The following is a 26823-nucleotide window of genomic DNA, read 5'->3' as shown; positions in this document are numbered from 1 at the left end:
GCATAAGCTGGTATCGTGCCACTGCACTCCAGCCTCAGCAACAGAGTGAGACTGCATCTCAAAAAAAACAAAAAGAAGTGGTTCAATGTGTGCTCTGGAGGCAGGCCTAGATGGCAGTTACCTCCCACAGACACTTACACCAAGTGACTTTCCAGAGCCTCAGTTTCTCCTTCTGAAAAATAGAGGTTATAATTCCATCAGCCTATGAGGTATTGTGGCTCAGCCTCCCAGCACTTTGGGCAATATAGTGAGATCCCCACCTCTACCAAAAATTGTAAAAAATTAGCCAGGCATGGTGGTGGGCGCCTGTAGTACCAGCTACTCAGGAGGCTGAGGTGGGAGGATTGCTTGATCCCAGGAGGTTGAAGATGCAGTGAGCTGAGATCGTGCCAATGAACTCCAGCCCGGGTGATAGAATGAGACCCTGTCTCAATATAATAATAATTCCATCTCCTTCTAGAAGATCATATTACACTGTCAGACAGTTCCTGGCATTGTGTGAGTTTTGGCTAGGAAGTGTCAAAGGAAAAACTTGAACCTCCAGCTTCTTAAACCCAATATAGTTCTTCAATATATTGGGCTGCCTCAGTTTGAGTAGAATAGATCAGCCCCCTCCCAACTGAAACAAAACATTTTTTTCTTTTTCTTTTTGAGATAGAATCTTGCTGTTGCCTACTCTGGAGTGCAGTGGTGTGATCTTGGCTCACTGCAACCTCCACCTCCCTGGTTCAAGCGATTCTCCAGTGTCAACCTCCCGAGTAGCTGGGATTACAGGTGCACGCCACCACGCCAGGCTAATTTTTGTATTTTTAGTAGAGAAGGGATTTCACCGTGTTGGCCAGGCTGCTCTTGAACTCCTGACCTCAAGTGATCCACCCACCTTGGCCTCCCAAAGTGCTGGGATTACAGGCATGAGCCACTGTGCCTGACCCAGAACAAAACTTAAAAGTCTAGAGCTCTGGTGTAGATAGGCTGCCTGGGAAAAGAATTCCTCCCCTCGGGGAAGGGGAAAGACCTACAGTAGATAGGCTGCCTGGGGAAAGAATTCCTCCCCTCGGGGAAGGGGAAAAGGCCTACAGAGAAGTTTTCCTTCCTGAGGTAACAGGAATTCCACTCAAGTCCAGCAGAGAAGGCAGCTTTGGAGGCGTTCTCAGCCCACGTGGACTTCTGCACCCTGTTCCACTACCACCAAATCCTGGCCCGGCTGCAGGTGAGTACAGGGCCCCTCCAGCCCTGTGGTGCTTGTTCACTTATCTGCTCATTCAGCAAATTTCCCTGACACCTTCTTGGAGTCTGACCCTTATTCTAAGTGCTGGGGATTCAGCAGTGAACAGGACAGATGCAGTGACACTTTCATGGAGCCGACATTCCAGCTGAGGAGACAAGGAATTAAATAAATATAAAATATGGCCAGGTGCGGTGGCTCACGCCTGTAATCTCAGCACTTTGGGAGGCTGAGGCGGGCAGATCACCTGAGGTCAGGAGTTTGAGACCAGCCTGACCAACATGGAGAAATCCCGTCTCTACTAAAAATACAAAATTAGCTGGTTGTGGTGGCACATGCCTATAATCCCAGCTACTCAGGTGGCTGAGGCTGGAGCATCGCTTGCACCTGGGAGGTGGAAGTTGCAGTGAGCTGAGATCGCACTATTGCATTCCAGTCTGGGCAACAAGATCAAAGCTCCGCCTCAAAAAATATATAAACATATATATGATGCCTGGTGGTGATAAATGCCATGAACAATGAAGCGGAGTAGTGAGATAAAGAGGGATGAGGTGGGGCCTGTTTCAGACAGGGTGGGTGGGGAAGGGCTCCGGAGGAGGTGACAAGTGGACTAAACGCTTAGTGAAGAAGGGGACCCAGCCTGATGGATGTCTGGAGAGGGAGGATGTTCCCGGCAGATGGAAGAGCGAGTGCAAAGGCCCTGAGGTGAGCGGGGACCTGGTGTTGAACAGTGAGGAGGCCACTGTGGCTGCCCGAGAGTGAAAGAGCAGGGAGGGTGGGATATGAGTGCAGAGGAGATGGGGACAGATGGCACTGGGCCTTGTGGGCCACCGTGAGGACCTTGCTCTTTTTTCTTTTTTTTTTTTTACAGCTCCAAAAAAGTCATCAATTCTGAGTTTGCTTTGTTTTTTTGTTTTGTTTTGTTTTGTTTTTGAGATGGAGTTTTGTTCTGTTGCCAAGGCTGCAGTGCAGTGGCGAAATCTCGGCTCACTGCAGCCTCCGCCTCCCAGGCTCAAGTGAGTCTCCTCCTTTAGCCTCCCGAGTAGCTGCAACTACAGGTGTCCACCACTTCGCCCTGCTAATTTTCATGTTTTTTTGTAGAGAGTTGGTTTCACCATGTTGGCCAGGCTGGTCTTGAATTCCTGACCTCAAGTGATCCACCTGCCTTGGCCTCCCGAAGTGCTGGGATTGCAGGCCTGAGCCACTGCGCCCGGCCCAGGACCTTGCTTTGACCCTGAGTGAGCCAGGGGCCATGGGGGGTAGGGCTCTGAGCTGAGGAGAGATGTGAGCAGCGGATTTAGGTGTTAACAGGATTTCTCTGGCTGCGATGTAGGGAACAGACTGTCAGAGGCAAGGACATCTATTAAAGAGTCTATTATATTTGTCTAGGTGAGAGATAATGGAAGCTCCGACAAGGGTAATAGCAGTGGAAATGGTGGAAAATGCTCAGATGCTGGTGGTGTTGGAAGGCATCAGTGTTTTGCTGATGTGCTGGCTGCCGGGATGTGGTGGGGAGGAAAAGAGAGGAGTCCAGGGTGTGTCTCCAGCTGTCTGGCCTGAGCCTCCTGGAGGATGCAGCTGCCATGTACTGAGATGTGGAAGACTGTGGTGGGATGCTGAGAGAGAGCTGCAGGGAGGACTGAGGGCACAGTTCTGGGCTTAGGAATTTGAGCTACCTTTTATTTATTTAGTTAGTTAGTTTATAAAGATGGGGTTTCACCATGTTGGTCAGGCTGGTCTTGAACTCCTGACCTCAGGTGATCTCCCCGCCTTGGCCTCCAAAGTGCTTGGATTACAGGCACGAGCCACCATGCCCAGCCATATTTATTTATATTCTTATTTCTTTTTAGACAGAGTCTCACTCTGGAGTGCTGTGGTGCGATCTCGGCTCACTGCAACCTCTGCCTCTCTGGTTCAAGTGATTTTCCTGCCTCCGCCTCCTGAGCAGCTAGGGCTACAGGTGCATGCCACTGTGCCTGGCTAATTTTTATATTTTTAGTAGAGACAGATTTCACCATGTTGGCAAGGCTAGTCTTGAACTCCCGACCTCGTGATCTGCCCGCCTTGGCCTCCCAAAGTGCTGGAATTACAGGCGTGAGCCACCTTGCCCAGCCTATTTATTTATTTGTTCTGTTTTAATTTTTTTTTTTTTTTTTTTTTGAGACAAAGACTCACTGTGCTGCACAGGCTAGTGGAGTGCAGTGGTGTGATCTCAGCTCACTGCAACCTCCGTCTCCCAGGCTGAAGTGATTCTTGTGCCTCAGCCCCCCGAGTAGCTGGGATTACAGTCATGCATCACCACCCTGGCTAATTGTTGTACTTTTAGTAGAGATGGGGTTTCAGCATGTTGCCCAGGCTGGTCTTGAACTCCTGACCTCAGGTGATCCACCCACCTTGGCCTCCCAAAGTGCTGAGATTACAGTTGTGAGCCACTGCACCTGGTCTATTCTTTTTTAATTAAAAAAATCTGATTTCACTTTGTGAGGCCAAGGTGGGTAGATCATGAGGTCAGGAGTTTGAGAGCAGCCTAACCAACGTGGTGAAACCCCGTCTCTACTAAAAATACAAAAATTAGCCAGGCATGGTGGTGGGAACCTGTAATCCCAGCTACTCAGGAGGCTGAGGCAGGAGAATCCCTTGAACCTGGGAGGTGGAGGTTGCAGTGAGCCAAGATTGCACCACTGCTCCAGCCTGGGTGACAGAGTTAGACGGTGTCTCGAAAAAAATTTTTTATTTCAATAGTTTTTGGGGTACATGTGCTTTTTGGTTACATGGATGAATTCTACTGTGGTGAATTCTGAGATTTTGGTGTGCCCATCATAGCGCAGTGTACACTGTACCCAGTGCGTAGTTCCTCAGCCCTGTCCCACCCTCCCTCCCTGAGTCCCCAAACTCCATTATATCACTCCGTATGTCTTTGCATCCTCATATCTTAGCTTATAAGCAGGAATATAGACTTTTTGGTTTTCCATTCCTGAGTTACTTGACTGAGAATAATGGCCTTCCAGCTCTATCCAGTTACTGTAAGAGACATTATTTTGGCCCGGCGCGGTGGCTCACGCCTGTAATCCCAGCACTTTGGGAGGCCGAGGTGGATGGATCACGAGGTCAAGAGATCGAGACCATCCTGGTCAACAAGGTGAAACCCCGTCTCTACTAAAAATACAAAAATTAGCTGGGCACAGTGGCGCGTGCCTGTAATCCCAGCTACTCGGGAGGCTGAGGCAGGAGAATTGCTTGAACCCAGGAGGCGGAAGTTGCGGTGAGCCGAGATCATGCCATTGCACTCCAGCCTGGGTAACAAGAGGGAAACTCCGTCTCAAAAAAATAAATAAATAAAAGAGACATTTTGTTTTTCCTTTTTATGGCTGATTAGTATTCCACGGTGTATAGAGACCATATTTTCTGTATCCATTGAGCTGCCTTTTAGAACACCGTGTAGAAAGATGGACTTGAATATGTGGAACTGGAAGTAAAGGGAGAGGTCTGGGCTGAGAAACTACTCTGGGAGCATCTATTAATAGACGGTACTACTGTGGGGTGTGGTGGCGCACACCTGTAGTCCCAGCTACTCGGGAGGCTGAGGCAGGAGAATCACTTGAACCTGGGAGGTAGAGGTTGCAGTGAGCCAAGATGGCACTCACTCTTTTGTTTTTGAGAACTAGACTTCGTCTCAAAAAACAGAACAAAACAAAACAAAAACAAATCGAAAAAGGCACATGGGATGGAATCCAGGACAGGACAGACCAGGCATGAGCTTCCAGTTGTCCTCTCCCTGTGGAGTCAAGGATGGCACTTAATTCTCCCAGCAAGATGTGTGACAATGCACAAGAAGTAATGCCAACCAGGGACCCTCCTGTAAGCCCGTGTCCTGGGTTTTTATTGGGAGCCAGTCACTATGCATGACAGCTGACCTTAGACTCCAGCCCCTCCAGAGGTCAAACTGATACCAAGTGTCCCCAGGCCTGACCACAGGAATCACAGCATCAGCATAGAGCATCCAGTGTGGCCCCAGGCCCCAGGTAAACGAAGACAGCTTAACAGTCAGGACATTTCAAGGACTTAGAGGTTCCATCCCAGAGGCTGGTCAAGGGCCGGTCCTTTCTTTGGAATGTGCGGGGTTTGGCCAACCCAGGCCTGCTGCGTTCACCCCTGGCTGCTTCCCACCACTGCCTCCAGCAGCTCCCCTCTTTGCTTTGAATAATAGCAATCACAGCAACGGCGGCCATCACAGCCTCTCAGTTGCTGAGCGCTTGCTGTGTCTGGCTGACTGACTCCTTCCTGCAGTGTGGAGGGGTGAAGGCCCGTGTTGTGCCCAGGATCACACAGTTTGTAATTGGTGGAGTTGAGATGGAGCCCTATCTTCCTGCCTCCAAGCTCTTCCACAGGATACCTGTGGGCTCTGGAGCCATGGTTGGTTTTTCTTTTTCTATTTTTTTAAAAGTTAAGGCCGGGCCCTGTGGCTCATGCATTGTAATCCAAGCACTTTGGGAGGCTGAGGCAGGCAGATCACTTGAGCCCAGGAGTTTGAGATCAGCCTGGCGAACATGCTGAAACCCCTTCTCTACTAAATATACAAAACTTAACTGGTTGTGGTGGTGGGTGCCTGTAGTCCCAGCTACTCAGAAAGCAGAGACAGGAGAATGACTTGAACCACGATAATCATTTGAACCCGGGAGGTGGCAGTTGCAGTGAGCCAAGATCATGCCACTGCACTCCATCCTGGGCGTCAGAGCGAGACTCTTAAAAAAAAAGTTAAAAACAGCCAATTTTATTATAGAAGTGTTTAAACAAAATAGAAATTTAGAAAGAATCTAAGTGAATAAGCATATATCTCCCAGGCAGAAGATTTCAAACAGAGGCAGGGGCAGGGCAGGGTAGAAGTGGCAGAGGTGGTTGAGGCCCCCTGGGTGATCATTTGGTGATGACCTAAGTCCTTTGAAAATGTGGCCTGGGCAGGGAAAGAAGCAGCATAGCCCCTGTTCAAACAATGGCTTCGTTGTTCACTCATGGTGCGGGTGACCTTGGCGGTGACCTCTCTGTGATCCTTTTTTCCTGATTCATTCATTCATTGAGTTCGCTCAGTAAATATTTATTGAGCGCCTACTGTGTCTCCCGAATGGCTGGAGGCTCTGGGGCACGTGGGGACCGTGACAGCTGTGCCTCAGAGGCTCTGTTAGAGTGAGGAGGAGACCAGCATGACGTAAAGAGGAAATCTGGCTGGGCGGTGACTCACCCCTGTTCTCCCAGCACTTTGAGTGGCCGAGGTGGGTGGATCACTTAAGGTTAGGAGTTCGAGACCAGCCTGGCCAATATGGTAAAACGCCATCTCTACGAGAAATACAAAAATTAGCCGGATGTGGTGGTGGGTGCCTATAGTCCCAGCTACTCGGGAGGCTGAGGCAGGAAAATTGCTTGAACCCGGGAGGCAGAGGCTACAGTGAGCCGAGATCATACCTCTACACTCCAGCCTGGGGGACAGAGCAAGACTCTGTCTTAAAAAAAAAAAGAAAGAAAAACCACAATGTAAAAACAGCTCTCTGTGACATTAAAAAAAAAAAAGAAAGAAAAGAAAGAAAAAGTCTGGGTGCGGTGGCTTATGCCTGTAATCCCACCACTTTAGGAGGCTGAGGTGGGTGGATTACCCGAGGTCAGGAGATCGAGACCAGCCTGGCCAATATGGTGACACCCTGTCTCTACTAAAAATACAAAAATTAACTGGCACATGTCTGTGATCCCAGCTACTTGGAAGGCTGAGTCAAGAGAAACACTTCTACTCAGGAGGCAGAGGCTGCAGTGAGCTGAGATCATGCCACTGAACTCCAGTCTGAGTGTCAGGGCAAGACTGTCTCAAAAAAAAAAAAGAAAAAAGAAGTGAAATGTACTGAAAGGTGTTTCCCCATGGAGGCCCTGAGCGGGAAGCGTCCTGATCCTATGCATCTCTCCTGGCTTCCCGCAGCTGCCAGCCACCCTTGGTGCTCCTTGGCTTATAGATGAGTCACTCCAGCCCCTGTCTCCATCTTCCTGTGGCCGTTTGCTCGGTGTCTGTGTGTGTCCTTTTCTGTCTCTTAGAAGGACACTCTCTGGATTTAGGTCCCATCCTAATGTGGTATGATCTCATCTATATCTTTACCTTAATTCTACCTACAAAGACCCTATTTGAGATTCTGAGGTTCCGAAGGAACCTACATTTTTATTTTTTTGAGATGGAGTCTTGCTTTGTTGCCAGGTTGGAGTGCAGTAGCACGATCTCGGCTCACTGCAGCCTCTGCCTCCCGGGTTCAAGCTATTCTCCTGCCTCAGCTTCGTGAGTAGCTGGGACCACAGGCACACAGAACCATGCCCAGCTAATTTTTGTATTTTTAGTAGAGATGGGGTTTCAACATATTGGCCAGGCTAGGCTTGTCTCGAACTCCTGACCCTGTGATCCACCTGCCTCGGCCTCCCAAAGTGCTGGGATTACAGGTGTGAGCCACCATGCCTGGCCTCCACCAAAAAAAAAAAAAAATTAATTAGCTGTGCATAGTGGCACGCACCTGTGGTCCCAGCTACTCAGGAGGCTGAGGTGGGAGGATTGCTTGAGCCTGGAAGGTGGAACCTGCAGTGAGTCATGATGGTAGCACCACGCTCCAGCTGGGGGACAGAGCTAGACCCTGTCTATAAAAAATAAAGTATATGGAGGGAGGTGCAGAGGTTATATGCAGATATGTCATTTTGTATCCGGGGCTTGAGCATCTGTAGGTTCTGGTATCCGTGGGACATCCTGGAGGTGATCTCCTATGGATACGAAGGGATGACTGCATTTTTTTTTTTTAATTTGAAACTTAATAAGGAGAAAAGGATAGCAAGGGAGTGGGTGTTTGCTGTTTCAGGTAGTGGGGTCAGGAAGGCCTCACTGAGCAGAGACCTGAAGGAGGCGAGCCCTGTGATCTGAGGGAACCACATGTGCAAAGGCCCTGAGGCAACAGTATACATGGTGTGCAGAGGAAGAGCCACAGCAGGACTAGAGCCCAGTGAATCAGAACAGCCAGGAGGCCTACGGGGCTAGAGCCCGGTGAACCAGGGGAAGAGAGCAGGACGTGAGGGCAGAGGGAGGGGCACCTGGCCCCACATCCTACAGGGACCCCTGGGCTGTGGTGAGGACTGTGAGTGAGCTGGTGGCTAAGTGGAGTGTTGAAAGCAGAGACTGGAATTGCTGTAAGTGCAAACGGGCGCCCTCTAATGGCTGCTTTTGGAACACACTGGGGATGGGGACTGGACAGGGAGAACAGCTTCCCGGGCAAGGGAGGAGGGTGGCTGAGACCAAGGGGTGAGAAGCGGTCAGATTTTGCATCTGTTTTGAATGTGGTGCCATCAGGATTTGCCAGTGGTTGGATATGTGGGAAAGAGGACTCCAGGATGACCCCCAGGATTTGAGCCTGAGCACTTGGAAAGATGGAGTTGCATCTTTTGAGATGGGGACAATGGTGAGAGGAGCAGGTTTGGGGCATCGTGGGATTGAGAGGATGGCCTTTCGGAGGCATTGAGAGGCCTGTGGGCATCTCTATGGGAGCCTTGAGTAGACGCCCAGCCATGTGAATCTAGAGCTGAAGCGAGTCGTCTGGACTGCAGTTGGAAATCAGGGAGTCCTCAGTAGACAGATGGCATGTGACAGCCCCAAGGGAATGCTTGAGGGTGGAAAATGGCAGCCGAAATTGCCACGAAGACCCAATTAAGTCATTCATTTTCTTGTGTGTGTGTGACGGACTCTCTCTCTGTCTCCCAGGCTGGGGTGCAGTGGCACAATCTCAGCTCACGGCAATCTCCGCCTCCTGGGTTCAAGCGATCTCCCGCCTCAGTCTCCTGAGTAGCTGGGATTACAGGCACCTGCCACCATGCCCAGCTAATTTTTGTATTTTTAGTAGAGGTGGGGTTTCACCATATTGACCAAGCTGATCTCGAACTCTTGACCTCAAGTAATCTGCTTTCCTCGGCCTCCCAAAGTGCTGGGATGACAGGTGTAAGCCTCCGTGCCCAGTCCCAATTAAGTCATTCCTTTAGCAGATGTTCGTGTGAGGCCTGGTGCCAGGTGCTGGGTCTTCACTGAGAAGCAAAATTGGGACTGCATCCTGCACTCTGGAAGTGAACGTGGGTGGTGGGGCCGGCCGTGAACCAGATGCCCTTCCCAGTGATGGTTAAGTTCAGACCATGAGGGCGAGGGGCACGGTGCTGTGCAGGAGGGTAACAGAGTGGACCTTGACTTCTCTACAGGGGTCCGTGTGCATATTAGAGAAAGGTGCCTCTTTCTCTAGCCTGGCACTGTCTGCTGTGGTAGCCATGAATTTCATTCAATTTAAATGTCAACACTAGCTGTTAAAATGTAACTGAATTTTGCTGGACGCAGTGGCTCACACCTGTAATCCCAGCATTTTGGGAGGCTGAGGCCGGCAAATCACCTGAGGTCAGAAGTTCAAGACTGACCAACATGGAGAAACCTCGCTTCTACTAACAATGCAGAATTAGCTGGGTGTGGTGGCGGGTGCCTGTAGTCCCAGCTACTCCGGGGAGGCTGAGGCAGGGGAATTGCTTGAACCTGGGAGGTGGAGGTCGCGGTGAGTGGAGATCACACCATAGCACTCCAGCTTGGGCAATAAGAGCAAAATTTCATCTCAAAAAAAAATTTAACATAACTAAACAGACTTAAGAATTTTGTTTCTCAGCATACCGATCATATTTCAGGTGCTGAGTAGCTACCTATGGCCAGTGTCTGACCTCACTGGACACTGCAGTTCTAGAACATTTTCCTCCCTGCAGGGAAATCTAGTGGATGGTGTTCTGTCCCTTGATTTCCATCTGAAGGGCAGCTGTCATGATAAATGGACAGGTCTACCCTTAGATCTGGTACCTCTGTGCAGTGCACATCCTACCCAGCCACACAGGATGGCCCTGCTCAGTTTGATGAGTGGAGGAAGGGTTCTTTTTTTTTTTTCCTTTGAGACAGAGCGTCACGCACTGAAATACTCTGTCGCCCAGGCTGGAGTGCAGTTGGTGCGATCTCAGCTTACTGCAACCCCTGCCTCAGCCTCCAGAGCAGCTGGGATTACAGGCGCCCACCACCATGCCCAGCTCATTTTTTTGTATCTTTAGTAGCAACAGGGTTTCACCATGTTGCCCAGGCTGGTCTTGAACTCTTGGCCTCAAGTAGTCCTCCTGCTTTGTTCTCGCAAGGTGTTGGGATTACAGGCGTGAACCACCGCCCCAGCCAAGGCTTTTTGATGGTGATAATAGAGCTGGAAAATGACAGATAAGAATTCAGAAGTGAAAAGGGAAAGAGGCAGGAAGGGGATAGGGAGAGTATTCCAACAGCATGTGCAAAGTCTCTGTCACTTGAGGAATTAAAACCAATTTTTTTTTTTTTTTGAGACAGAGTCTCGCTCTGTCACCCAGGCTGGAGTGCAGTGGTGTGACCTCGGCTCACCACAACCTCCGTCTCCTGAGTAGCTGGGGTTACAGGCACAGACCATCACGCCCAGCTTATTTTTTTGTATTTTTTTTTTGTAGTAGAGACGGGGTTTCACCATGTTGGTCAGGCTGGTCTCGAACTCCTGATCTTGTGATCCACCTGTCTCGGCCCCCAAAAGTGCTGGGATTTACAGACGTGAGCCACCGCACCTGGTTGGTTTGTTTTTATTGTTTTCTTGAGACAGGATCTTCTCTGTTGCCCAGGCTGGAGTGCAGAGCTGTGATCATGGCTCACTGTAGACTGAGTATCCTGGGCTCAAGCAGTCCTCCTGCCTCAGCCTCCTGAGTAGCTAGTACCACAGGCGTGCACCACCATGCACATATATATATATATATATATATTTTTTTTTTTTGTAGAGATGGGGTCTTGCTATGTTGCCCAGGCTGGTTTTAAACTCCTGGGCTCAAGCAATCCTCTTGCCTTGGCCTCCCAAACTGCTAAGATTACAGGCATGAGCCACTGTGCCCAGGCAACCTAAAGCCAGTCTGGGTGGTATAGAGTGACTGAGGGGGTCTGTGGTCCTGTGAGGCCTTGCAGGCTCTACTGTAAAGCGTGGTCCTGATTCCAGAGGGGAGTAGAAACCTTGGAAGGGTTTTAGCAGGAGATTGGCAAGGTCAGATGTGTAATTTTGGTTACACCACTTCCTGGCCGTGTGACCTTGGGCAATTACTTAACCTCTCTGTGCCACCGTTTCCGTATCTGTAAATGAGAGTTTCACACTGTAAGGATGTGCATGTAACATACTTCAAACTGTGGCTGGCACATAATAAGTGCTATGTAAATGTGCCCTATTATCATTGATGCTGATCGTAGTTACTGTTTGACAAGCTCTCTCTGGAAGCTGTGTAAAGAACCAATTGGCAGGGGATGGGGTGTGTGATGGGATTTGGGGAGAACACGGAGAAGGCTGTTGGGCTCACCCAGGCCGGACGAGATGTCGTGGCTGGCAGGCACTGAGATGGGGCCGGTGGGGAGAAGAGAGCTGGGTGAAGTGCCGGTCTGCTTGGAGGTGGAATCGGCAGGATTGATTGTGACAGGGAAAGGAGCAGCAGGGATCACGTGCGATGTACAGGTTTCTGGCTCGAAGCCTGGGATGATGGGAAGTTTCCAGAAGAGAATCAGGCTGGCAGTGGACATTTGATCGATGCAGGTTTCTTTCTCCTCCAGCTTTCCAACTGCAGCTCAGCCTGGGAATGGAATTTCTCAAGGTCACTCTGTAAGTCCCAGAACTGCTCGGCCAGCCTAGGCTGGAGGATTCGGGCACAGCCTGAGAACTTACTCCAGAGGAGGATTTTCTTGGCTTGATTCTTTCTCTTTTTCTTTTTTGTTGACATGGAGTTTCACTCTTGTTGCCCAGGCTGGAGTGCAATGGCGTGATCTTGGCTCACTGCAACTTCCGCCTCCTGGGTTCAAATGATTCTCCTGCCTCAGCCTCCCAAGTAGCTGGGATTACAGACATGCGCCACCATGCCTGGCTAATTTTTGTATTTGTAGTAGAGACGGGGTTTCTCCATGTTGGTCAGGCTGGTCTTGAATTCCTGACCTCAGATGATCCGCCTGCCTTGGCATCCCAAAGTGCTGGGATTACAGGTGTGAGCCACTGCACCCGGCTTTTTTCTTTTTTTTTTTTGAGACAGGGTCTCACTCTGTCTCCCAGGCTGGAGTGCAGTGGCACAATCATGATTCACTATAGCCTCAACCTCCTGAGCTCAAGTGATTCTCCTACCTCTACCTCCCAAGTAGCTGGGACCACAGGCATGCACCAGCATGCCTGGCTAATTAAAAAAAAAAAATAAGGACAGCATGGTAGCTCATGCCTGTAACCCCAGCACTTTGGGAGGCCAAGGCGGGTGGATCACGAGGTCAGGAGTTCTAGGCCAGCTTGATCAACAAGGTGAAATCTGGTGTCTACTAAAAATACAAAAATTAGCTGGGCATGGTGGCAGGCACCTGTAGTCCCAGCTACTCAGGAGGCTGAGGCAGGAGAATCGCTTGAACCCAGGAGGCATAGGTTGTAGTGGGCTGAGATAGCGCCACTGCACTCCGGCCTGGTTACAGAGCGAGACTCTGTTTCAAAAAATAAATAAATAAGAAAGTAGCAGCTGGGCGCCGTGGTTTAAGCCTGTAATCCCAGCACTTTGGGAGGCTGAGGCGGGTGGATCACGAGGTCAAGAGATCGAGACCATCCTGGTCAACATGGTGAAAACCTGTCTCTACTAAAAATACAAAAAATTAGCTGGGCATGGTGGCGCGTGCCTGTAATCCCAGCTACTCAGGAGGCTGAGGCAGGAGAATTGCCTGAACCCAGGAGGCAGAGGTTGCAGTAAGCTGAGATCGCGCCATTGCACTCCAGCCTGGGTAACAAGAGCGAAACTCCATCTCAAAAAAAAAAAAAGTAGCAAGAGTAAAAGTTGGGGAACAGAAGCCCTGGGTAATTGTTTAAGGGAGAGATGAAGGTGGCTTCAGTGAGAAGATAGGAGATAGACAGGAGGGTGGATTCAAGTCAGATTCAGGGGTTTAGCAAGTGAACTTGCCAAAAGATTGGATATAGGGGTGATAAGAAGAGAATCTGCTAGGCACGGTGGCTCACGCCTGTAGTCTCACTTTGGGAGGCTGAGGTGGGTGGATCACTTGAGGTCAGGAGTTTGAGACCAGCCTGGTTAACATAGTGAAACCATAGTGAAACCCCATCTCTACTAAAAATACAAAAATTAGCTGAGTATGGTGGCGTGTGCCTGTCATCCTAGTTACTCAGCAGGCTGAGGCAGGAGAACCACCTGAACCCAGGAGGCGGAGGTTGTAGTGAGCCAAGATTGTGCCTCTGCCTACAGCCTGGGAGACAGAGCAAGACTCAAACAAAAAAAAAAAAGAAAGATGAAGAAAAAAGGGCTGAACAAGGTGGCTAACAGCTGTAATCCCAGCACTTTGGGAGGCCAAGGTGGGCAGATCACATGAGGTCAGGAGTTGGAGACCAGCCTGGCCAATGTGATAAAACCCCCATCTTTACTAAAAATACAAAAATTAGCTGGGCATGGTGGTATGCATCTGTAATACCAGCTACTAGGGAGGCTGAGGCAGGAGAATTGCTTGAACCCGGGAGGTGGAGGTTGCAGTGAGCTGAGATTGTGCCATTACACTCCAGCCTAGGTGACAGAGTGAGACTCTGTTTCAAAAAGAAATAAATAAATGAAAGTATCTGGAAAGGATAGTGTCTCCACAATTCTTCCTTCATGCTGTGACCTCGCCCATCTTTTTCTCTTTGACTCTCCTCTTAGGCCCTGTATGACCCCATCAACCCTGACAGGGAGACCCTCGATCAGCCATCACTGACAGACCCCCAGCGTCTGTCCAATGAGCAGGAGGTGCTTCGGGCTCTGGAACCCCTTCTGGCCCAGGCCAACTTCTCCCCGTTGTCTGAGGACACCCTGGCCTACGCGCTGGTGGTCCATCACCCGCAGGATGAGGTCCAGGTACCTGGCTCCCCAGGAGTATGAAACTCCCAGGAGGCCTCTGGGGTGGGGCAGAGCCTCTGGGAGGCAGGGGCTGCTGGGAGTGTCCTGAGCCCAGGACACTGGCCCACGTGGTGCACTTGGTGAATTCAAATAAGGTACTACTTTTGGCCAGTTGCAGTGGCTCATGCCTATAATCCTAGCACTTTGGGAGACCGAGGTGGGCAAATCACCTGAGGTCAGGAGTTCAAGACCAGTCTGGCCAACATGGTGAAACCCCATCTCTGCTGAAAATGCAAATAATTATCTGGGCATGGTGGCGGGTGCCTGTAGTCCCAGTTACTGGGGAGGCTGAGGCAGGAGAATCTCTTGACCCCAGGAGGTGGAGGTTGCAGTGAACCGAGATCGTGCCATTGCACTCCAGCTTGGGTAACAAGAGCGAAACTCCCTCTCAGAAAAAAAAAAGAAGACGATGTTACTTTTTCAGGTCACTTCACTGCCATCTGTTGGAAAAGTATCATATGATATGGCTGTCTTAGGACTAGAGACTTTAGTGCCATCTGCCAGAATTGTAATAATAATCTAATACAAGGCTGGGTTCAGTGTCTCATTCCTGTAATCCCAGCATTCAGGAGGCCAAGGCATGAGGATCGCTTGAGCCAAGGATTTCCAGACCCGTCGAGGCAACACAGGGAGGCCCCATCTCTACAGAAAATACAAAAATTAGCTGGACCTGGTGGTGCGGGCCTGTAGTCCCAGCTACTCAGGAGGCTGAGGTGGGAGGATTGTTCGATCCCAGAAGTTTAAGACTGCAGTGAGCCGTGATCTTGCCACTGCCCTCTAGCCTGGATGACAAAGCGAGGCCCTGTCTCAAAACAAAACAAAACAAAAGCCAAACCCCAGAAAGCACGTAAAATGCTAACAAAATTATGAAAAATACTAAAAATGTCCGGGTGAGGTGGCTAATGCCTATAATCCCAGCACTTTGGGAGGCTGATGTCGGTGGTACACTTGAGGTCAGGAGTTTGCGACCAGCCTGGCCAACATAGCGAAACTCCGTTTCTACTAAAAATACAAAAGTAGCCGGGTGTGGTGGTGGGCATCTGTAGTCCCAGCTACTCGGGAGGCTGAGGCACGAGAATTTTTTGAACCCAGGAGACGGAGGCTACAGTGAGTTGAGATTGCGCCACTGTACTCCGGCCTGGGTGACAGAGTGAGACAATATCTCAAAATAAAAATAAAAACAAAAATACTAAAAGCTCCCAAAGTTTTACATTTTGGTGATTTTAAAATGCACTTTTTCCAAAGTCACGTTTTGTCATCTCTGAAATTGGGATGTGATTTACAAGTGACGGTGTGACATCATTGAATTGGCAGTGTATTTTTTTTTTTAGCTGCTTCATAAAATAATAGGGTAGAGTCAGTGACACCTTAGATTCTAGGAAATGCAGTCATAAAGATGACTACTACGTGAATGGTGCTGTGTTAGATGGTGTGCCCTTGTGCAGTGCACAATGTGGACAACCATATGTGGCAGCTCCACATAGACACTGAACTGAACGGTGATAAGTGGGAAAACGGGGTAAATTATCTCGTGGCGGGGCATCTGGTTCTGGTATCCTGCCCTCAGCACCCCGTGCATGTTCAGCTGTCACTGCTTCCTTCATCCCCCTGGCAGGTGACAGTAAATTTGGATCAGTATGTCTACATGCAGTTCTGGGCCCTGGGCCAGCGAGTCGGGCAGATGCCCCTGAAGTCCAGCGTGGGCTCCAGGCGTGGCTTCTTCACCAAGCTGCCTCCTGCAGAGAGGTGAGGCGGCCCTTGTTCCCCAGCTGCAGCGAGAGGGAGCAAGGTTAGAGTCAAGAGGGGACCGACAGGTCACTGTCTGGTGTGGGCATGTGGGCCCCGGGCGGGAAGTTGAGAAACGGGAGGCATGACTCATCCAGATGCTGCCTTTTCTTCCCAAGAAAGTGAGTACTGCACTCGATTCCCAGGGGAAGAGAAAGGGTGGGGACAGTTCTCCCCATTTTCCAGTAAGGAAAACCGAGGCTCAGAGAGGGGGGTCCACGTTCTGAAGCTGCGGCGTGGCCAGGATTCCGATGAACAACCTAACCTCCATGTCCAATACCAGGGATGGATCGAGCGATGGAACCAATCCCCTGTGGTTGGTTGGACACAGCTGATTTCTGATTTCTCCCCGCCCCCCCAACCCCTGCCATGACTGAGTCGCTTTTAAGATGGTTGTGGGACTGTAGAGCCAGAACTCGCATCCTGGGGTCAGAGGCCTCCCGGGGCAGCCCCGATCCTGCTCCTGCCTCTGTCTCTGTCGCTCAGGAGATACTTTAAGCGGGTGGTGCTGGCGGCCCGGACCAAACGGGGGCACCTGGTGCTGAAGAGCTTCAAGGACACGCCTCTGGAGGGCCTGGAGCAGCTGCTGCCTGAGCTGAAGGTGCGCACGCCCACCCTGCAGCGCGCCCTGCTCAACCTCACGCTGCTGGTCTCTGGTGTGGCCATCTTCGTCAACGTGGGCATGGTGGTGCTTACCGACCTCAAGGTGGCCACCTCGCTGCTGCTGTTGCTCTTCGCCGTCTTCATGGGCCTGCGGGCCTCCAAGGTGAGCGCGCACCTGCCGCGCCTCCTGCGGCCTTGCACTGTGGGGACCCGGTCAGGCCACCGACAGTTGTCTTGCATTTGTTCCCGGTCATGCTGTCCTCCCTCCCTCCTTCCCTTCTCTCCCTCCTTCCCTCCCTCCCTCCTTCCCTTCCTTCCTGTTTCCCCTTCCCCCTCTCCCTTCCTCCCTCCCTTCCTTCCCATTCTTCCTTGTTTTTCTCCCTTCCGTCCCTTCCCTCCCCCTTCCTTCCTCTCTTCCTACCTCCCTCCCTCCCTTCCTCCCTTCTCCCCTTTCCCTTCCCTTCATTCTTCCCCTTCCTCTCCCTCCCCTCCCCTTCCCCATTCCCCTTAGTTTCCCCTTCCCCCTCTTTTCCTCCCTTTCTTCCTTCCCATTCCTCTTTTTCTTCTCTTTCTTCCCTCCCTCTCTCCATCTCCTTCCTTCTTGCCCTCTCCTCTGCTCCACTCCTCTCCCTTTCCTTCCCTTCCCTACTTCATTTACTTAACACCCCTTGGGTGGATTTCTTAATCTCTCCAAGCCTCAGTTTTCTCATCTGGAAAATGGGGATGATAGTGAGATCTGCCTGGTAGGGTTGTGAGTGTGAAATGAGCATCTGTGGGAAGCACTGGGCAGTGCCCAGCTCATGGCATGGCTACATAAGAGCTGACAGCCCCTCACTGAGTGCCAGCTTTAGGGGGCTTTAGTGATGCGGTGAAGGGGTGTGTTCCTGGATTTGAATCTGACTCTACTGCCTTCTGGCTGTGTGATCTTGAGCAAGTTGCTTAACCTCTCTATGCCTCAGCTCAAACATCTGCAAAGTGGGGAGGATGATGGGACCTAACTCATAGGGGTGTTGCGGGATCAATGAAAGAACACGCACGCAGTGCTGAGGACAGAACCTCCCACACAGCGCAGGAAGTACTATGTGAGAGTTAGCTATTACCAGCACCATGATGATTGTCATTGCTAATTGGGCTGTTGGTTCCAAGTCACCATCCTGACTGGATTTATCACTGGGGGAGCTGGCTGACAAATGCAGCCTCCTGGGCGCCAGTCCTAGCGGACTGAATTGGAAACTCTGGGACTGGGGCCCAGGGAACTATATTTTTTAACAAGCTCCCTTTTGATTCTGCTACACGTGAGTGCCAGGCTGCCTTGAACAGTTGCACAAGTTGTTCACCATCCAAGAATTCGTGGCCGGGAGGCCAGGTGGGGGCTGACACCCAACTTGCGCTCCATTTGCCAAAACGTGTGTCTTGTCTCGAGCCTGAGTCAGCCCAGAGGGGAGCTGCCTTGTACTGACTCTCCCCGGGGTTGGCACTGGCCCCAGGAGTGTAGACTGGTGTGAGGCATCTGCTGCACCCCATCATTCACCTGCTGGCTCATTGGTTTTCAAGCTGTTTTCAGCCATGCTGACAAGCTCTGAGGAAGGCTGGTGATAAATCCTGCAGATAATAGCCAGGCTGCGGCCGCCTGAGAGGGTGCTGGGATACTCAGCCGAGAGGGGCTGGGGAGGGAGCAGTTTCTGCCTGGGACCAGGGCTCAGGCAGGATCTGAGGAAAGCTCTGGGAGAGGGGGGTTGAGCCTGGTGGGGAAAGGGCCCTCGAGCTCAGCCTGGCTCAGCCTGGTGTATCTCACGGGGCTAGATCCAGCGAGCAGGGGAGAGGGGGAGGCCCCAGAGGGTGACAAGGGCCTCAGATACCCAGAGCGGTGCCTTCAGCTTTATCCTCAGAGCAGCAGGGTGCGGTGGAAGGGGTGTAAGCATGAAGGGACAGCTGTGACCCGGGAGGACAGGGGCAAGGGCCAGATGAGAGGCAAGGAGGCCGGTGTCTCTGGGGAGAACACACTGAGTCCCAGGCTACAGTGGCCCCACTGCTTGGTGGCCCCAGGGGGTGCTGTCAGGCTCTGAAAGACCCCATTTCAAACCCAGTTCACACCAGGCATGGTGGCACATGCCTGTATCCTAGCTACTCCGGAGGCCAAGGTGGGAGGATCGCTTGAGCCTGGAGTTGGAGTCCAGCTTGGGCAACATAGTGAAACCCTAAATCCAAAAATAACAAGAAAAGCCCAGTTGCGAGTTAATTTAGTGCATTCATGAGGCATTTCCCCGCACCCTGGGCTGAGGCGCAGCCTTTACATGCAGGCCCTTCACCAGGTGCAGTAGCTCGTGCCTGTAATCCCAGCACTTTGGGAGGCCAAGGCGGGCAGATCACATGAAGCCAGGAGTTCAAGACTAGCCTGGTCAACATGGCAAAACCCTGTCTCTACAAAAAAATACAAAAATTATCCGGGCGTGGTGGTGCACGCCCATAATCCCAGCTACTTGGGAGGCTGAGGCAGGCGAATCCTTTGAACTCGGGAGGTTGAGGTTGCAGTGAGCCGAGATTGTGCCACTGCACTCCAGCCTGGTGAAAGAGCGAGACTCCGCCTCAAAAAAAAACAAGCAAAAAAACAGTGGGCCTTCTCAGACTTGCTCCTGTCTGGTCCCCCTCCTGCACTCCCAGATAACTGTGCTCACTGCAAGCCCCTTTCCTAGGCCCTAAACCCGGCTCCCTCTGTTCCCTGATGCACCCAAACCCTCTCCATGTGCAGCAGCACGTTCTCACGAACCCAGAGTGCAGCTGCCCCAAACTCCCTCCTCCTCTCAAGTTCCCCATCTCACCTCAGAACGGGCACTCAGAGCCCTGCTGCAGGATGCGGGATGTGGAACGTGGGGTGCGGGGTGCAGGGTCTTTCTTCCAGGATGCAGGGCTCCTCTGCTTCTGCAGTTTCCACATGAGCTCTCTACTGTCCACAATCAGATCAACCTGGACGTTCCAGGCTCTGGGCTGGGCCCCTCACGCTCGCTGCAGGCCAAGCACAGCATCTACCCTGACACCTTCTCTTCTGGGTTCTGCATCTGTGGATGGCCTGTCGGCTCCCCAGTCACTGGCTAGACCCCCAGCGTGCCCTTCCTGCCTCACCTGTGTTCCCCGACCCGGCCTCTTCCCGGCTTCCAGTGGGTCCCTTCCAGCCCATTCCCCACTTGACCCAGAACTGTCCTGCCCCTCCCCTGGGCACAGTCTGGTGCTGGAGACCCTGCTTCCCAGCCTCACTGGACACAATCCTTGCCCTCGAATCTGCGCCTCAGCTCCTCCTGCGTGCTGTGGCACCTCCACCCTGCCACCCCTTGCTCTCTGCCTTTGCCTGTGGTGTTCTCTTGGAGTGAAGTATCCTTCCCACTTGTTGGGCTGACCAGTCCCTGCTCACCCCTAACCCTCAGCTCAGAGGTTGCCTGCCCTGGGAGGCCTTTCTGGATGTCCCATGCTGGGGCGATGGCCCTGTAGGCGCCTCCATACTCTGGGCTCCACTGTGAAGCTCCTTTAGCTCAGCACAGAGCAGGCCCCTGGGGCAGCCTGGGGAGGGTTGTTGAAGTGGTGCCCCTGAGATGCAGCGGCTGGATTCTGCCCTGGAGGGAGAGGCACAGGAGCCCAGGGCAGCATCTGCTCATCCACAAGGTGATGTCTATCCTGAACCTTGAGGATGAGGCAATGAACGTTTTCTCCAAGAACACACCAGGGGTGCCTTGGCCCCTCTCCCTGTCCTCCCCGGTCACAGCTGTCCCTCCGGGCCCAGCCCGGAGGCCTGAGAGAGCAGCGCCTGTTCAGGGTAAACTGGCTTATTCACCGTAGGCCATTCAGAGGGGAGGAGCAGGAGGTGACGGTGAGAGCCTCATGTGCTGAGCCACAGAGGTTGGACTCTCTGAGAGCACTGGGGAGCCATGGGAGAATCTTGAGAGGAGGGGAAGGGCCAGCTCCGAACCTGTGTGCAGACAAACTGGACGGGGGAGACTGAGGCCAGAAGGAGGCTGGGGTGATGCAGGGGAGGGTAAAGTCTGAGCCGAGACTGAGACGGGAGCTGCAGAGGAGGAAGGGCAGAGTCAGGGGACAGCAGGGTGGGGCTGGACTGGCATATGGGCAGAGAGGGAGCAAGGATGGTACTAGGGCTCTGGCCCATGACCGAGTAGATGGAGGGGCTGCCCAGGACATAGATCCCAGGCTAGGAGGAGCTGTTGCTGTGCTCATTCGCTGTGGGCCGTGGTGAGTGCTGAAGGGAACCTGCAGGGCAGGGGGACCCCTCTCCAGGGAGACTCTGGGTTCCTCTGTGTGCCATGGAGTGACCTGCTTCTTTAATTAGAATTCAGCTCCATCGGCCTGGCAGATACGGACACAGATCAAATGTGTTTTTCATAGCACACGGTCCCTAATGCACGCTATTCCTGCATCTTGCCCTCAACCCAAGAAATTGATTCGTTCCAATGCAGGCACATCCTTATAAGAAGACGGTACAGTCCACATGCAAGTGTGTCATTGATACCATGCAGGCCATTTCAGTGATTTTCTGGGGCATGCTGACTTGAAAGACATTTCATCTCAGGCCTCAATGTAAGATGGGAACACTCGGCTGACTGCAGAGGCTCACACCTGTAATCCCAGCACTTTGGGAGGCCGAGGTAGGCAGATCACCTGAGGTCAGGAGTTCAAGACCAGCCTGACCAACATGGAGAAACCCATCTCTACTAAAAATACAAAATTAGCCAGGCGTGATGGTGCATGCCTGTAATTCCAGGTACTCGGGAGGCTGAGGCAGGAGAATCGCTTGAACCCGGGAGGCAGAGGTTGTGGTGAGTTAGGATTGTGTCACTGTGCTCCAGCCTGGATGACAGAGTGAAACTCCATCTCAAAAAAAAAAAAAAAAGAAAAAGAAAAAAAATGGGTGCACTCTCTGGGCACCCAGCACAGGGTGTGGATGACTGTTCCATAGTAGCTGATGTTTGGTGAGTGTTTCTGAGGGGCCAGGCTCTGCCCCAGTGTTGTATTCACTGTGTATTGGCTTCCTGAACCCTCCCTGGCATCGGCACTGTTTTGCAGGTCTTACCAAGGGCTCGCAGCTGGTAAGGGCATACTGGAGTCAGGCAGCCAGGCCTGCCAGCTAGAGGATCCAGTGGCCCTGAGCTCATTTTGTGGCTGAATGGAGGAATCTGGGTACAGGTTTTCTTTCTTCTTTTTTTTTTGAAACACAGTTTCACTCTGTCGCCCAGGCTGAAGTGCAGTGGCACAATCTGGACTCACCTCACTGTAATGTCCACCTCCCAGGTTCAAGCGATTTTCCTACCTCAGCCTCCTGAGTAACTGCAATTACAGGCAAATGCCTCCACACCTGGCTCATTTTTATATTTTTATTTGTTTATTTTTTGAGACAGAGTCTTGCTCTGTCATCCAAACTGATCTCAGCTCACTGCAACCTCCGCCTCTCGAGTTCAAGTGATTCTCCTGCCTCAGTCTCCCAAGTAGCTGTGATTACAGGCACCCTGCCACCACACCTGGCTATTTTTTTTTTTTTTTTTTTTTTGTATTTTTAGTAGAGATGAGGTTTCATCATGTTGGCCAAGCTGGTTTCGAGCCCCTGACCTCAAGTTATGTGCCCATCTCGGCCTCCCAAAGTGCGAGAATTATAGGCATGAGCCACCATTTCAGGCCTCATTTTTGTATTTTTAGTAGAGACGGGGTTGGGGTTTCACCATGTTGGTGAGGATGACTTAACTCCTGACCTCAAGCAATCTGCCCTCCTTGGCTTCCCAAAGTGCTGGGATTACAGGTGTGAGCCACCATGTCTGGCCTGGGCACAGGTTTTCAGTGAGAGCCCAGAGGGCACTGATGCCCTCATTCCTTACCAACACCAATGATGAGAACAGGGCTCTGAGCAAGGAGAGTAATGGGGAAGGGGGCAGCCAGGAGACAGTGGGGCCCCGACCTGCTCTTCTCCCCACCATCCTTCACCTCTCCTCCTCTCTTTACAATTTATTTATTTATTTTTTTGGAGACCAGGGTCTCACTCTGTTGCCCAGCCTGGAGTGCAGTGGCATGATCATGGCTCACTGCAGCCTCAGCCTCCTGGTTTCAAGCGATCCTCCTGCCTCAGCCTCCTGAGTAGCTGGGACTACAGGCGCGTTCACCATCACACCCAGCTAACTTTTTTTAAAAAAATTGTTTTTTGTAGACACAAAGCTTTTACCATGTTGCCCAAGCTGGTCTTGAACTCCTGGGCTCAGGCGATCCTCCCTCCTTGGCATCTCACTTGTTGGGATTATAGGCATGAGCCACTGTACTTGGTCTACAGTTTAATATTTTAAATTTTTTTTTTTTCATTATGGAAAAGTTCAGACAAATACAGAAATAGAATAATATGATAAACTCCATTAGCCAGCACCCAACATCAACAATTAGCCATAGTCAATCAGATTTCCCCTAAAGGCTGGGCGCGGTGGCTCACGCCTATAATCCCAGCACTTTGGGAGGCTGAGGTGGGTGGATCACGAGGTCAAGAGATCGAGACCATCCTGGTCAACGAGGTGAAACCCCGTCTCTACTAAAAATACAAAAATAGCTGGGCATGGTGGTGCGCACCTGTAGTCCCAGCTACTTGAGAGGCTGAGGCAGGAGAATTGCTTGAACCCAGAAGGTGGAGGTTGCGGTGAGCTGAGATTGTGCCATTGCACTCCAGTCTGGGTAACAACAGTGAAACTCCGTCTCAAAAAAAAAGAAAAAAAAATTTCCCCTAAAGACCCTACTCTCCCACTATTTGATGGTTTATGGTTTTGAAGCAAATCCTACCTAGACTTACCTGGAAATACTTTATTATGTCTCTAAAACAAAAGAATTTATTGTTAACAAAATCTTTTTTTTTTTTTTTTTTTTTTTTAGACAATCTTACTCTCAAAGTGAATCTCCTGCCTCAGCCTCCCCAGTAGTTGGGATTACAGGCATGTCCCACCACGCCCGGCTAATTTTTTTGTATTTTTAGTAGAGACAGGGATTCACCGTGTTAGCCAGGATGGTCTCGATTTCCTGACCTTGTGATCCGCCCGCCTTGGCCTCCCACAGTGCTGGGATTACAGGCATGTGCCACCGCACTGGGCCTGTAACAAAATCTTTCAAAGCTTAAACGCCCATCATCTGCAAATTTTTGGGCAAATCCATTAATACTTGGCTCAGATGAGCAAGCCAGTGCAGTGGTTGCTAAAAAGTTTTGCCAATGGGGCTGGTGGTCTCCTAGCCACTGGAACCCTCGAGGGCAAGTGTATTAAAAATACAGACCTCTGGCCGGTGCCTTGGGTCACACCTGTAACCCCAGCACTGTGGGAGGCTGAGAAGCGAGGATTGCTCCAGGCTGGGAGTTTGAGACCAGCCTGGGCAACACGGAGAACCCCATCTTTACAAAAAATACCGGGTTTGGTGGCACACACCTGTAGTCCCAGCTACTTAGAAGGCCTAGGTGGGAGGATCGCTTAAGCCCAGGAGTTCCGGCTTCAGTGCGCTATGAGTTGCCTGGGAATAGCCACTAACTCCAGACTAGGCGACAGAGTGAGACTGTGTCAGTTTAAAAAAAAAAAAGAAGAAGAAGAAAGGAGGAAGGAAAGGAAAGAAAAACCACAGACAGACAGATCCCCCGACTGAGCTCTGGGGACCCTTACTGAAGAGGTCTGGGTAGGACCTCCTCGCTTCCCCAGTGGAGTATGCGGCATGAGCCTGCCAGCGTGGGTGACCCCGGGGGCTGTGTATGGGTGGGGGCGCACTCCGAACTGAGTCCACAGGGCACTGTCCCTCCTGCAGATGTTTGGGCAGCGGCGCAGCGCACAGGCGCTGGAGCTGGCGCACATGCTCTACTACCGCAGCACGTCCAACAACTCGGAGCTGCTCAGCGCCCTGGCCCTGCGCGCGCAGGATGAGCACACCAAGGAGGCGCTGCTGGCTCACAGCTTCCTGGCCCGGCGGCCAGGGGGCACGCCAGGCCCGCTCGAAGGTAGGACGTCGCCTTGAGACCCTGCGCCCAGGGGCCACACCCCTGTGAGGCCCCGCCCCAGCGAGACACGTCCCCACCCCCACTTCCCACGGGTAGACCTGACGGATTTACGAAGAGACCCGGTCTCAGCAGATAGGACCTCCGAATCCAACCTCCGATCTTGGTCCCTGATGTGACCGCCCTCTCCTGACCTCAGCCTGGTTGGGACCCTTGTCTCAATGGCACGGCCCCCTCCTGGCACTCTTTCCTCCACCTGAGCTCACACTCTCCCTACGAGAGAACCTGCGCGCTTCCTATGTGGGCCCCAAGTGGTCCCCTTCCCTTCAGGAGCCCCCACCTTACCTGCCCAGGAACCTCTGACTTGTCCCCAGACAATAGCCCCAGAGCTGGACCTTCTGACCCTCTTGAGCCTCCCCAGCCTTGTTCTGCTCCCCTTCAAGCTTCAAGTTCACCTCTAGACTTCTCCTAAACCCAGGCCCTTCCTATTCTTTGCCCTACCTCTCCTTGTTGATACCCCGAATCTTTCCCGATCTCAATGTGACCTCGGAACACCTGCCTCTCCCCTTGCAGAGACCTCCACGTGGCTCCGGTCAGAGGTGGAGAACTGGCTTCTAGCCAAGTCAGGCTGTGAGGTAGCCTTCAACGGAACTCGGGCCTTGGCTCATCTGCAGGCCCTGACCCCCAGCATGGGATTGTTCCCACCCCCGGGTTTCCCCAAACTAGACCTATTGGCTCCAATCACTTCCGAACCCCCGCAGGCCACACCCAGCAGTAACAACCCCTGAGTAGAACCTACCTCCCTGCCCAGTAAGCAGGCTAGGAACCAAGCCCCGCCTCCTTCACGACAGGCTGTCATTACGGTTATACTTTTCTACTCCAACTTCTAATAACTGACAGGTAATTATTTTTGCTACACTGTGTGCTTAAGCGAAGCAGCCAATCAAAATAGCCAGCAGTTGCTAAGTTACCCCCGCCCCTTTGATGAACAGCCAATCAAAGCGATTTAGCTCTGCTTCTATTTCATTTCTTAGTCCCACATATACCATAAACATCCGAATGTGGGTTGGCTGAAGAGCTGGGGTGTCTGCCAATCACAGCTGCTCGACTCTGGCTTCTGCAAACTGCCAGGTAGGGTTGTTAAAACCATGCCCTCCCGAGACTATATATCATTGTCTTTTTTAGCCCTCTCCAGGCAAACTGCCCATCATGTGCACCAAGGCCGTTTAGCCCTGCCTCCTGGCAAATGGCCAGTGACAGCTGCTGGGTTCCATCAACCTTGGGCAGCCGGTTGTCGCTGCAGGGAAGCAACCAATAACAATTTCTAAAGGAAACCTGATCTTGCTATCAATTGCTGCTGCTTATATGGCAGGCCAGCTGGTCAGCTGCTGATCAGGGTGTCTAGGCTGAAAGGGTTAGGGGACCTCGTGCTAGGTAGGTGAACCAGAAACCACCCTCGCCGCCAAGACTCGCTCCCAACCTGGCTCCCCAGCAATCTCAGGTGCCTTCCTCGCCCAGGTCCTTTACCCTTTCTACAGAAACTACCTCAGTCTGGATCTCTCCCAGCAGCAGCCTGTGCAATATTTATTGGTCTATCAGTTTCTCCCCCGTCTCTCCTCTCCCAAAGTAATAAATCATGTTTAATAAGTCTGGATGAGGCTACTCTCAACACATGGCCTTTAGGATAGCTGTAAGAGTGGTTAAAAAGTTACTTAAAAAAAAAATATCTGGCCGGGTGCAGTGGCTCAAGCCTGTAATCCCAGCACTTTGGGAGGCCAAGGCGAGTGGATCACGAGGTCAAGAGATCGAGACCATCCTGGTCAACATGGTGAAAACCCATCTCTACTGAAAATACAAAAAATGAGCTGGGCATGGTGGCACATGCCTGTAATCCCAGCTACTCAGGAGACTGAGGCAGGAGAATTGCCTGAACCCAGGAGGCGGAGGTTGCGGTGAGCCGAGATCATGCCATTGCACTCCAGCCTGGGTAACAAGAGTGAAACTCCGTCTCAAAAAAAAAAAAAAAAAATATCTGAACGAGTGGGATGGCTGTAGGAGTTGGAGGGAAGGAAAGCATTTGAATCCTGGAAAAAAGGAGGGACTCTAACCAGGTCTTGGGGTCCTAGACAGAGAAAGCTATAGTCCTAAAGAGATGCCTGGGTTTGAGGTTGGTGAAACAAAGATGGTCACAGAAGAGGAA

The 26823-nt window shown here is 51.7% G+C and overlaps 1 protein-coding gene across 2 annotated transcripts in view; it reads left to right on the top strand.

The window, feature by feature from the left end:
* The window catches only part of TMEM143 (transmembrane protein 143), a 29401-nt gene extending 3126 nt beyond the window's left edge, over positions 1-26275 (top strand). For both annotated transcript variants that reach the window (XM_078359341.1, XM_002762354.6), the window contains 6 exons: positions 1106-1210; positions 14003-14197; positions 15855-15985; positions 16511-16790; positions 24437-24626; positions 25197-26275. In XM_078359341.1, coding sequence (XP_078215467.1) covers positions 1106-1210; positions 14003-14197; positions 15855-15985; positions 16511-16790; positions 24437-24626; positions 25197-25411 — 1116 coding nt within the window. In that variant the 3' untranslated portion in view covers positions 25412-26275. The remainder of the gene's footprint in view (positions 1-1105; positions 1211-14002; positions 14198-15854; positions 15986-16510; positions 16791-24436; positions 24627-25196) is intronic.
* Positions 26276-26823: the final 548 nt, after the last annotated feature.

The sequence above is a fragment of the Callithrix jacchus genome, chromosome 22 (assembly GCF_049354715.1).
Source record: "Callithrix jacchus isolate 240 chromosome 22, calJac240_pri, whole genome shotgun sequence".
Taxonomy (NCBI): domain Eukaryota; kingdom Metazoa; phylum Chordata; class Mammalia; order Primates; family Cebidae; genus Callithrix; species Callithrix jacchus.
Note: the sequence above shows the minus strand (reverse complement) of the source record. Positions and strands in the feature narration are given on the sequence as shown.